This window comes from Oncorhynchus mykiss, chromosome 7, assembly GCF_057628025.1.
Source record: "Oncorhynchus mykiss isolate SJ-2025 chromosome 7, ASM5762802v1, whole genome shotgun sequence".
Taxonomy (NCBI): domain Eukaryota; kingdom Metazoa; phylum Chordata; class Actinopteri; order Salmoniformes; family Salmonidae; genus Oncorhynchus; species Oncorhynchus mykiss.
This window is the reverse complement of record NC_143028.1, coordinates 60,140,643-60,153,104: the sequence shown is the minus strand read 5'-3', so window position 1 is coordinate 60,153,104 and position 12,462 is coordinate 60,140,643. Positions and strand designations below refer to the sequence as shown.

The 12,462-nt window shown below is 41.7% G+C and overlaps 1 protein-coding gene across 2 annotated transcripts in view; it reads left to right on the top strand.

Moving 5' to 3' along the window:
* The window catches only part of LOC110528278 (RNA-binding protein Musashi homolog 1), a 46,838-nt gene extending 42,738 nt beyond the window's left edge, over positions 1–4,100 (top strand). Inside the window, exons 11-14 of one of the 2 annotated variants that reach the window (XM_021610213.3) lie at positions 487–543; positions 852–908; positions 1,051–1,205; positions 1,635–4,100. In XM_021610213.3, coding sequence (XP_021465888.1) covers positions 487–543; positions 852–908; positions 1,051–1,205; positions 1,635–1,673 — 308 coding nt within the window. In that variant the 3' untranslated portion in view covers positions 1,674–4,100. The remainder of the gene's footprint in view (positions 1–486; positions 544–851; positions 909–1,050; positions 1,206–1,634) is intronic. The other variant, XM_021610214.3, reaches the window with a different exon arrangement.
* Positions 4,101–12,462: the final 8,362 nt, after the last annotated feature.

The following is a 12,462-nucleotide window of genomic DNA, read 5'->3' as shown; positions in this document are numbered from 1 at the left end:
CATATATAAGCACATATAGCAGAGTATCTGGCTGCTTGTAGATTTCAGAGAGTTGTATTTAGGATTTCTCATCCTCCTCTTCCTGGTCTTCTTCTCCATTTCCCCTCCCCTCTCATGGTAAAAGTAATCTTGCAGTCTGTTAAAATGTGCTGTACTTCTATCTCCCTCCCCATCGCCTAATTTTCTCCTTCTTTCATGTCCACTCTCCCCTCACGGCTCTTCCTTCCTCTACTTTTTCCTTACCACCCTTCTCCCCTGTAGTCTCTTCACTGTAAATTGCTTTCTTGTGTGTGTTCTCCTATGTGCCTGTTTGTGTGTGTGTGTGTGTGTGTGTGTGTGTGTGTGTGTGTGTGTGTGTGTGTGTGTGTGTGTGTGTGTGCGTGCGTGCGTGCGTGCGTGCGTGCGTGCGTGCGTGCGTGTGTGTGTCAGTAGGCACATGGATGGTGTTTGTATTAAAAAAGCGCTCTCTTGACATTTCTGTTCTAGAATTCCATTTAGAGAGGACCCCCCTTCTGACATCACCCCACCCCTCTGAGCTCACAGGTCAGTGACTCCTCTAAGATCTACAAGCAGCTCTCTTTCTCTTTATTTGCAAGGCAACAGCGCAAGCCTGGAATGGTGTAATGGCCCTCCTTTTCCAATCGGGAAGAGTTCAAGCCTAATAACTTTCATATAAGCGCAACTTTTGCAACAACAAAAAATATTGATGATCATGGAATTGACCGCAGCAATATAAAGCTTGGATATTTTTTGCATGGTTTCACCAACTACCTGACGATGAATGGTTTGGTGAACTAAATTCGCACACTGCCAAACACTGTGAAATTGTCCCTCTCTCCTCTGTCCCTCAGCCATTCCACTGTCAGCCTACGGACCAATGGCAGCGGCAGCAGCAGCTGCTATGAGAGGTAAAGATAATTCTCCTTCATCATTCTGTTTGTGTCTGTCTGTCGTCCATGTGTATGTGACTGACTGACTGTCTCTCTCTCCCCTCTCCCTGTCTCTCTCTCTCGGTTTTTCTCTCTCTCTCTCTCTCTCTCTCACACTCAGGTTCCACCCAGTCACGTAACTCAGGCTACCTGGGCACCAGCAGCCCTGGGCCAATGGCTGACCTGTATGCAGCAGCAAGTCAGGACTCAGCAGTCAGCAGCTATCTCAGCACAGCCAGTCCTGGCCCCAACTCAGGATTTGGCCACGGTCTCGGGGTACGTCACTATCACTGAGACAGAACAGGGTCGTTGTGTTCATTAGGGCAAACCATAGCAAAATGATTTGCAATGGAAAATTAGCATTTCTTATTTGACAAGTCCAGGTAGTCCTTCCTTGCTTCAGTCTGTTTTGTTTCTTTTGGTTCCTAATGAATACAACCTAGGGTTGGAATATCGCAAAGAGGGATCTATAAGAATCAGCTAAAGGAGCCCGCTTGGTGGCATATATATGAATCTGATGCTAGGGGAAACCAGGGGTTTGCTTACCAGTTTAATGTGGAAGTGTAAAGCTGCCAAAATTCGATTTATTCGATAATGACAAATCACTGCACTATTTGCAATTTTGTTTAATCATCTCCTTTCTGAATTTCAAAATATCTACCAGCTGCACTCTCTAATAGTCTGTGTGTCTCTCTTCTTTCTCAGGGTCCTCTGATCGCAGCCTTTACCAACGGGTACCACTAAGTAGATTCAGCCAATCACCGGACACGGAAGGAGGTTTCTTCTGCTGACGAGCCAATCAAACTGCTGTGTGCCTACCCATGGCACAATCCAATTGGCAGCCACAGGTCAAACCCCACCCCTGGCTCCCTCTGAATCCACCCACCGACTGAAGAAGATATTTTTGATTTTAGACTCCTGTATCTTGTATTACTGTACTAATATCACTTCCTCTTCTCAGTCCCCCCTTGTTTCTTATATTCTTTACCTTCACGTAGGTTTATTTAATTAGATTCCAATGCTGTTTCTTTTTAAAAATATTGTTCTGACAGAAAAATACATGTGAAAAGAACGACTGTGGGTTGCGCTCATGGCAAACACAGATTCTGTCAGATGTATTTTTACTTTATATCTGAGGAATTTCTATTTAATCACAATGTTTTGATTTATTGTCTGCTCCTTTGACCTCCCTTTAATGTGTTACTGAGGTGAGATGGAGAGAACGAGGAGAATAGAGGGGTAGAGAGAACTGAAATGGTGTGTGGGATTGGGTCTCCTTGTCAAAAGGAGTTCCTAACCCATTTTAAACAGTGGAAGAACAAATAAATGATGTCCCAGGAAACATGAAAAGAAAACTAAAATGTATATTTTGATAGTTTTTAAAACAAAACATTTGTAATATTGTTATTAATATTGAACGTAATGGTGATAATCGGTAAGGTATTTTATTCCGTAATTGGTTTTGAAAGGAATATTTTATTTCCTTCCTGTAAAATATTGTATATAGAGTTTGAGGGGGGGTTGTACTTTGATTGGCAGGTAAGGTTACTATTAATCGTTCGGGCGCCATTTAAACTGGAAGTCTTTTTAACTTCTACTTGAAAGTGGCTATCCCCTAAGCATTTGTTTAGTGTTTAGGCCAACAACATGCATGAGCAGGGTTGAAGACTAGATGATATTTGTAAATAAGTCGGAATGATAAGATCCTATTCATTAGAAATTGGTTTCAGAGATGATCCAAAAGTAACAACAAGAGAACACGCTTGAATTTACATGCGGTTGAGTTTCATTCCGTGTCTTACTGTTAACATTTATTAACTGTAGTGTGTGAATTCCAAATCTGCATTTTGTCATACAGCGCTACAACAGAGTTATTTTTGATTTGTGCCAGTAACCGGTTTCTATTGAATCGTGCCCCTTAAAGGCACAGTCTTATCACGTCACATGAACATAAAAATATAATTACTTGAATGGGGATTTCCATTCTAGTAATTCTAGTTATATGGACATGACATCCACGTATCCCTCAGAAGAACTTGAATTGGAACAGATGATTGGATAAGGAAAAACTTAAATGAGGCCCTGTTTTTTTTATATATTGGCTATGGTGAGGGTGCATGGGTGGGGTTAAGGGGGATTGGTGGGATATATTTTGTGCTATTTTAGGTATATTTTGCGCTATTTTCCTTCATTATGTTTTTTCTTTCTTTCTTGGTGTTCAATGTACGGGTCGTATGGACCATAGAAACAAATGAAGGACTTACTTAACAAAGCAATTGACTCTTAAAATACTATTACATCATGGTTGTATTTGTCCTCTGATGACTTTTGAAAGTGCGAGTGTCATTATGTGTGAAAGTGTGTTTGTGTGTGAGTGTTTGTGTACACGCACAATAGTGAGGTGAAGTATGGAACTAGCTACATTCGACAGTTGAGATGCATTTTTAAAATTTTGGTACAGCCATTTTGGTACTGATATGTTTGCCTGGTTCCATTTAGTCTAACACCCCGCACATAGGGACTAGGGCTAGATATATCCAAATAGAATAGGGCCTCTGTCCCAGTCAGTACAGAAAATAGGTATACACAGACCAGTAGCTGGAAGGGAGGAGGAGACAGAGTGTCAAAGCTATTTCAATGAGAATCACATGAATTTTGTATATTTTCCTCAAAGTCTTCCAATAAACATGAAAAAGAATCTCCCATTTTGAACTGGCTAGTACTGCCCTTTTCCGACTGGCTGGGTCACTACACAAAACTACTGCTGGACACGAACACTGTAACTTTTTAACTTACAAAAAGCAATAAGTTATTTTTTACCTTAGAAATGATAATGATATTAATAGCAATATGAGTATTGATAATTCCATGGCATTAAGACTTATTTTCAGAACAAAAAAAACTATATTTTTCTTTTGTACGATTTCGTTCCCCATGTACAATAATGATTCAGTGATTTTTAAGACGCTGGTGTTTTTTGTTTGTGTTGATGCTTTCTTCAGGGTCGGGAAAGGGGCAAGGCCTTGGTTGTTAAAACTCCAAGGTCTTTACCAACACTGTAATTAAACTTTTATTTGGACTGTTCCCCGCCCGCTTTGTCATATGTATTTCTTATTTTGTTCTACTCTGGAAATTTCAATTTTACAATTCCTAATAAATTATTTTAAAGCATTCCACTGAGATTGTGGTTCTGTTTGTTTTTCTGAGAGTTCGAGACTAAGTTGTATGAAAGCAGATTAATACCAAAACAAATATTTTGATTCAAATTTGTATTTGTTTTCGCATGGATCTGCTTCCATAAATGTAGGTATAACATAAATAAATATTGAAGGAGAGACATTCTTGAATATTTATTTTTGTATATATGCTTTTATACCTTTTATGTATTTTGACGGTTGTCCTATTGCAAGTTATACAATGCGTTATTGGGTCGCAGTGTTGCAATTTTATTTTAGAATGTCTTGAAATTTGATATTAACTTAATCCTGCAGAACAGGTACCATGACATGTCAACATGTGCTTAGCTACAGTGTCATCTAGACGGTTGTGTCATCACTCTCAGGGACTGATGTCATTTGTACTAGCCTCTAGTAAGCCCATCTATAGTAGGAGGAGAATATAAATGTATGGGAAGAATTAGCACATATATTTTGGCAGGACTACAGCACCACATCTGACCTTGGCAGTGTCACAAAGCAAATCATAATAATAATATGTAACATTTTTACTAGGTATATTTGTCCTGTTTCGTGCCTACTGAACATGAGCTGGGTGTGCTCAAGGTGGGCTGAAACAGAAGCAGTAGGGTTGGCTATTCACCCTTGTGTATTGATTGCAGTGTGAGTAAATGTTGTTTGTGAGTGTGGGGAATAAAGTGTTGTACATTTACCAAACTGTCATTTGGGGATGCTGGAGATTCCAGTCTGTCTGTAGGTCTATGTGTGTGAGAAAGAGGGATATTAATGTTAACCACAGCAAATTAGGTCTAGTCCTGATCTCTCTTCTCCCTCCTTTCTCTTGCCTGGGGAGGGGGGTGAGGTGTGTGGGGGTACAGTCCTCCTCACGCCTAATCCCACAACTACCTCCCTTCTTCAGACCTCTCACACAGTTTCGATCAGTTCCAGGAAGCTTGACAACCTTTACTCCTTCACTGGCTATTCCATTGTTCCTTTGTCAAAGTCTGATTTTATACCCTTTTTTCGTCTTGAGTGGGACTTTTACTTGTACAGTGTTTCCTGTACCATCCCTGAAGCTCCAGGGTTCAAGGTCATTTGGCCATTATTTTTTTCTTCGTTTTTTTTTTGGGGGGGGGGGGGGGGGGGCTGAGATTTCTTTATCTCTCTCTGTCCTACCTTTCCATTTGTTTTTGGTCGTCGTTTTGTGGCTCTTCTCTCTTTTTCTCTCTTTTGGCTGTTTTCTCTCTCTCCTGCCGTTATCTGTTGCTCATACCATGGCCCTCTGGTTCTGGAGCTGATAAGAGGGCATTTGGGAGCTAAGAGTTCCATAAATTGGAGTGCAAACTTTGACATACTGAGTTTTATGGGGAAACAGCATCCTCCACCTCCAGTCCACAATTACCTGTAGCTAACAATCCTTTCCAGCTTCTGCCCCGCTTACCCAGTCAAATCAAATCATATTTGTCACATGCAACGAATACAACAGGTGTAGACTTTACAGAGAAATGCTTACCATTAAGCCCTTAACCATGCAGTTAAAATAAAAATAAGTGTTAAGTAAAAAAAATAGATAAGTAAAAGATAACAAATAGTTAAAAGGAAGCAGTTAAATAACATTTCAAATCGTCTGGGTAGAAGCCTTTTGGACCTAGACTTGACGCTCCGGTACCGCTTGCTGTGCGGTAGCAGAGAGAACATTATGACTAGGGTGACTGGAGTCTTTGACAATTTTTAGGGTCTTCCTCTGACAGTGCCTGGTATAGAGGTCTTGGAAGGCAGGAAGCTTGGCTCCAGTGATATATTGGGCCGTACGCACTACCCTCTGTAGTGCCTTGCGGTCGGAGACCGATCAGTTGCCATACCAGGAAGTGATGCAACCAATGCTCTTGATGGTGCAGCTGTATAACTTTTTGAGGATCTGAGGACCCATGCCAAATCTTTTCAGTCTCCTGAGGGGGAATACGCTTTGTTGTGCCCTCTTCACGACTGTCTTGGTGTGTTTGGACCATCGATGACAATGTGAGCGTGCTCGGTCCTCCTTTTCCTCTAGTCCACAATCATCTCCTTTGTCTTGATCACATTGACGGAGAGGTTGTTGTCCTAGCATCACACGGCCAGGTCTCTGACCTCCCTGTAGGCTGTCTCATCGTTGTCGGTGATCAGGCCTACCACTATTGTGTTGTCGGCAAATGTAATGATTGTGTTGGAGTCGTGTCTGGCCATGCAGTCATGAGTGAACAGGGAGTACAGGAGGGGACTGAGCACGCACACCTGAGGGACTCCCGTGTTGAGGATCAGCGTGGCAGATGTGTTGTTACCTTACCACCTGGGGGCGGCATGTCAGTAAGTCCAGGATCCAGTTGCAGAGGGAGGTGTTTAGTCCCAGGGTCCTTAGCTTAGTGATGAGCTTTGAGGGCACTATGGTGTTGAATGCTGAGGTGTAGTCAATGAATAGCATTCTCACATAGGTGTTCCTTTTGTCCAGGTGGGAAAGGGCAGTGTGGAGTGCAATAGAGATTGGATCATCTGTGGATCTTTTGGGGTGGTATGCAAATTGGAGTGGGTCTTGGGTTTCTGGGATAATGGTGTTGATGTGAGCCATGACCAGCCTTTCAAAGCACTTCATGGCTACAGACATGAGTGCTACAGGTTGGTAGTCATTTAGGCAGGTTACCTTGGTGTTCTTGGGCACAGGGACTATGGTAGTCTGCTTGAAACATGTTGGTATTACAGACTCCATCAGGAACAGGTTGAAAATGTCAGTGAAGATACTTGCCAGTTGGTCAGCGCATGCTCGGAGTACACGTCCTGGTAATCCGTCTTGTGAATGTTGACCTGTTTAAAGGTCTTACTCACATCGGCTATGAAGAGCGTGATCACAGTCTTCTGGAACAGCTGATGCTCTCATGCATGCTTCAGTGTTGTTTGCCTCGAAGCGAGCATAGAAGTGATTTAGCTCGTCTGGTAGGCTTGCGTCACTGGGCAGCTCGCAGATGTGCTTCCCTTTGTAGTCTGTAATAGTTTGCAAGGCCGGCCACATCCGACGAGCATCAGATCCGGCGTAGTACGATTCAATATTAGTCCTGTATTGACGCTTTCCCTGTTTGATGGTTAGTCTGAGGGCACAGCTCTACCCTTTAGCTCAGTGAGGATGTTGCCTGTAACCCATGGCTTCTGGTTGGGGTATGCACATATGGTCACTGTGTGACGTCATCGATGCACTTATTGATGAAGCCAGTGACTGATGTGGTGTACTCCTCAATGCCATCGAAATAATCCCGGAACATATTCCAGTCTGTGCTAGCAAAACAGTCCTGTAGTTTAGCATCTGCGTCATCTGACCACTTCAACATCGTAGCCCTGGTCTCAGTACTGGTGAGTAGGGGACATCCCAAGCATATGGGAAACAGTTTACTCACTGACTAATTTATGTGTTAAAGCTGATGTAAGTTTATAGAATACTGAATGAGAAATATATAGAAACATTTCAATTCTTGAGCGCAGTATTTGCAGTGTGTAACGTCCTGAAAAGTAGGCCAACATCAGGTACATTTCCATGAAAGGAAAAGCCAATGTAGAGTGTGATATATTGCATGATGAATACATTGTAAAAATATGGGCTATTGTATTTCACAATATTTGCAATTGTGCAAATAATCCTATTTTCATGTTCTGTTGCTGTAGTATTATTTTTATATTATTAAGTATTAAGTTTAACTTATTTTTTTACTTCCGTTTTTCAATTTATTGGAAACGTCCATAATAATCTGTCTAGTTTTTTGGAAAATGTAGCAATGCTTGTAGAAATATAGTCTCTGTTAGCAGTTATTCAAAAGCATGGGGAAAGTGGAGGAGAGTGGAGGAGAGCGCTCTGCTCTAGACATTTCCCCATGCTTTTGAATGCAATATTAATCTGGTTAACAATCCGCTTCCATGTTGTTTCTCTGTGATCCCAGCAACACGCAGTAAACATTGAGATCTGGTGTACCAGCTAAAATGCTTGGCAGGACAAAGTGCTACTCTGCAATTCTCACATGGTCTTAAGCTAACGTTACATGTCAGTACATAAGATACAGAGTTGAGAGCTGGCTGATCACACTAGGATCTCTAGCCCAACTTTCCCACGATGTGTGTGTGTGTGTCATACAGTGCCTTCAGAAAGCATTCCCACTCCTTAACTTTTCCCACTTTTTGTTGTGTTACATCCATAATTTAAAATGAATAAATGTAGATTTTGTGTCACTGGCCAACATACCATACCCCATAATGTCAAAGTGGAATTATGTTTTTACAAATGAAAAGCTGAATTCTCTTGATAATGTTATGGAAAGCCTAAATAAATTCAGGAGTAAAAGCTTGCTTAATAAGTCACATAATAAGTTGCATGGACTCATCACTCTGTGTGCAATAACAGTGTTTAACATCTCATCTCTGTACGCCACACATACAATTATCTGTAAGGTCCCTCAGTCGAGCAGTGAATTTCAAACACAGATTCAACCACAAAGGCCAATGTCTCGCAAAGAAGGGCACCTATTGGTAGATGGGTAAAAAATAAAAAAGCAGACATTAAATATCCCTTTGAGCATGGTGAAGTCATTCATTACTTTCTGAAGTCGTTGTATGTCTGTGTGTGACCAAGAAAGAGCAATGGTGTTAGTAACATGTGATAGAGTCTACAAGTAATCTGGTGTGCATTTGAGAATCTGCCTGTGGCCTTTTGTGTATACATGGTGTGTGTGTGTGTGTGTGTCTGTCTGTGTGTGTTTGAGGAAAAGAGCCACACATGTCTGATGAGAGGAACAGGTGTGTGTGACAGGGCATGGTTTAATCTAATTGCCCTCTGACATACACGTCACTGACACACTTTCCTATCCAAGAGTTTGGACTCCCTTACTTTCTCTCCCACCCCGCTCTTCTCCCTCTCACTCAGACACACAATCACACAATGTTATGCAGACCTGTGTTCATTTAGTATTTTTTGGAGGCACTTGATTGAGCTTGCCTGGTGCAATTTAATCAATGGAATAGTTAAAAGTGCAGATCCCACCCATCTGGCACTCCAGCCAGGCTCAATCAAACACTCAAAATATTTGAAAGAAAATGGATACTATTTGATCCCATGCTTGGTTTTATGTATACTGTACAGTACCTCATTCCCATGTGAAGATCACATATAAATTTGACCGTTTTTTTTTACTCCAAATAATTTAACAAGTACAGGTATTGTAACGGCCGTCGTCGGTGAAAGAAGGTGAGGACCAAGGTGCAGCGTGTTATGTGTTCATGATTTTTAATATAATCAAAACTGAACACTAAACAAAATAACAACTAGGAAGGGACAAACAAATGAAACAGCCCTGTCTAGTGATGACACACAAAACAGAAAATAAACACCCACCAAACACAGGTGGAAAAACGCTACCTAAGTATGATTCTCAATCAGAGACAACTAACGACACCTGCCTCTGATTGAGAACCATACCAGCCCAAACTCAAAAAACCAACATAGAAAAACCAACATAGACTGCCCACCCTAACTCACGCCCTGACCATACTAAAACAAAGACAAAACAAAGGAACTAAGGTCAGAACGTGACAGTACTTTGGCAGCTCAGGACAGACTGGCGGCTCTGGCAGCTCAGGACAGACGGGAGACTCTGGCAGCTCAGGACAGACGGGAGACTCTGGCAGCTCAGGACAGACGGGAGACTCTGGCAACTCAGGACAGACGGGAGATTCTGGCAACTCAGGACAGACGGGAGACTCTGGCAACTCAGGACAGACGGGAGACTCTGGCAGCGCTGGGCAGGAGGAAGACTCTGGCAGCGCTGGGCAGGAGGAAGACTCTGGCAGCGCTGAGCAGGCGGGAGCACCTGTAGGAAGGAGATGGAGAGACAGAATGCTTAACAAAACTTTTGGCACTTCAGTTACTGTCAGGTCCAAAATTATTGGCCCCCTTGATAAAGATAATCAAAAAGACTGTATAAAATAAATAATTAAAATACAAAAAAAGAGGGAAATTATATTATTTTATACTAATACAATTGCTCAGAGAAAGTTTTGTTTAACAAGTAACAATAACAACAACAACAAAACAAGATAATGTCAAAATTATTGTCAACCCCTAAAAATTCTTATAAATAAAACAAAATGAAATATGCATTAACATTCTACGTTAACATTCTAAATTCATGTCATCTTCGATTTGACAACATCCGGTGAAATGGCAGAGCGCCAAATTCAAATTAAATTATTAGAAATATTTAAATTTCATACAATCACAAGTGCAATACACCAAATTAAAGCTTTACTTCTTGTTAATCCAGCCACCGTGTCAGATTTTAAAAAGGCTTTACGGCGAAAGCAAACCATGCTATTATCTGAGGACAGCACCCCATCAAACAAACACAGACAATCATATTTCATCCCGCCAGGCACGACACAGAACTCAGACATAACTAAATAATTCATGCCTTAGCTTTGATGAGCTTCTTCTGTTGGCACTCCAATATGTCCCATAAACATCACAAATGGTCCTTTTGTTCGATTAATTCCATCGTTATAGCTCCAAAATGTCCATTTATTTGGCGCGTTTGATCCAGAAAGACACCGGTTCCAACTTGCGCAACATGACTACAAAATATCGAATAAATTACCTGTAATCTCTGTCCAAACATTTCAAACAACTTTCCTAATACAACTTTAGGTATTTTAAATAATCGATCAAATTTAAGATGGGATAAACTGCGTTCAATAGCGGATAAAAACAAAGTGGAGCGAGCTTTCAGGTCATGTGCCCCTAACAAACAGTACACTAGACTCAACCCTCATTCTGAACAGCCCTACTTCTTCATTTCTCAAAGGAAAAACATCAACCAACTTCTAAATACTGTTGACGTCTAGTGGAAGCAATAGGAACTGCAAGCAAGTGCATTAGAAATCTAGATCCACATAGAAAACCCATTGAAAAGAGAGTGACCTAAAAAAAAGAATTCCTGGATGGTTTGTCCTCGGGGTTTTGCCTGCCAAATAAGTTATGTTATACTCACAGACATTATTCAAACAGTTTTAGAAACTACAGAGTGTCTTCTATCCAAATCTACTAATATGCATATCCTAGCTTCTGGGCCTGAGTAGCAGGCAGTTTACTTTGGGCACGCTTTTCATTTGGACGTGAAAATACCGCCACCTAGCCTAGAGAGGTTAAGGAACTGTATTGTGGCCTTCCATGGATTCCTGTTTCACTGATGTAATAAACTGAGGTTACACGCATGTACAGTAAAATCATTTTGTCATCTATCACCATGGGAAAAGGCACAGAGCTCACAAATGAAAAGAGACAAATGGTTGTTGACCTTCATAAATCAGGCAATGGGTACAAAACAAATAGCAAAAACATGAAATATAACACAATATTACCACCATTAAGTGGTAACAATTAAAAAGTTTAAAACCTCTAGAACAGTGGTAAACTTGCCCGGTATTGGATGCAAGTGTATCTTGTCCCAATGCACAAGGAAGATGGTTCAGGGAGCCAAAGAAAAATACAAGGGCCAAAGTTGGAGAATTACAGAATTTGGTTGTATCTTGAGGTCACCATATCTACAATTAGGCGCCATCTCCATTTCAATAGGCTCTTTAAAAGGTTTGTCAAAAACAAAGCCTTCATTGATAACAACCAACAAATGTAAACGCCTGGAGTTTGCTAAATGGCATTGGCACTTGGATTGGAACTGGTGCTATGGTCAGATGACACAAAAATAGAGTTCTTTGGCCACGCACATCAGTGATCATATTACTCCAGTGCTAGCCTCCCTACACTGGCTTCCTGTCAAAGCAAGGGCTGATTTCAAGGTTTTACTGCTAACCTACAAAGCATTACATGGGCTTGCTCCTACCTATCTCTCTGATTTGGTCCTGCCGTACATACCTACACGTACGCTACGGTCACAAGACGCAGGCCTCCTAATTGTCCCTAGAATTTCTAAGCAAACAGCTGGAGGCAGGGCTTTCTCCTATAGAGCTCCATTTTTATGGAACGGTCTGCCTACCCATGTCAGAGACGCAAACTCGGTCTCAACCTTTAAGTCTTTACTGAAGACTCATCTCTTCAGTGGGTCATATGATTGAGTGTAGTCTGGCCCAGGAGTGTGAAGGTGAACGGAAAGGCTCTGGAGCAACGAACTGCCCTTGCTGTCTCTACCTGGCCGGTTCCCCTCTTTCCACTGGGATTCTCTGCCTCTAACCCTATTACAGGGGCTGAGTCACTGGCTTACTGGGGCTCTCTCATGCCGTCCCTGGAAGGGGTGCGTCACCTGAGTGGGTTGATTCACTGATGTGGTCATCCTGTCTGG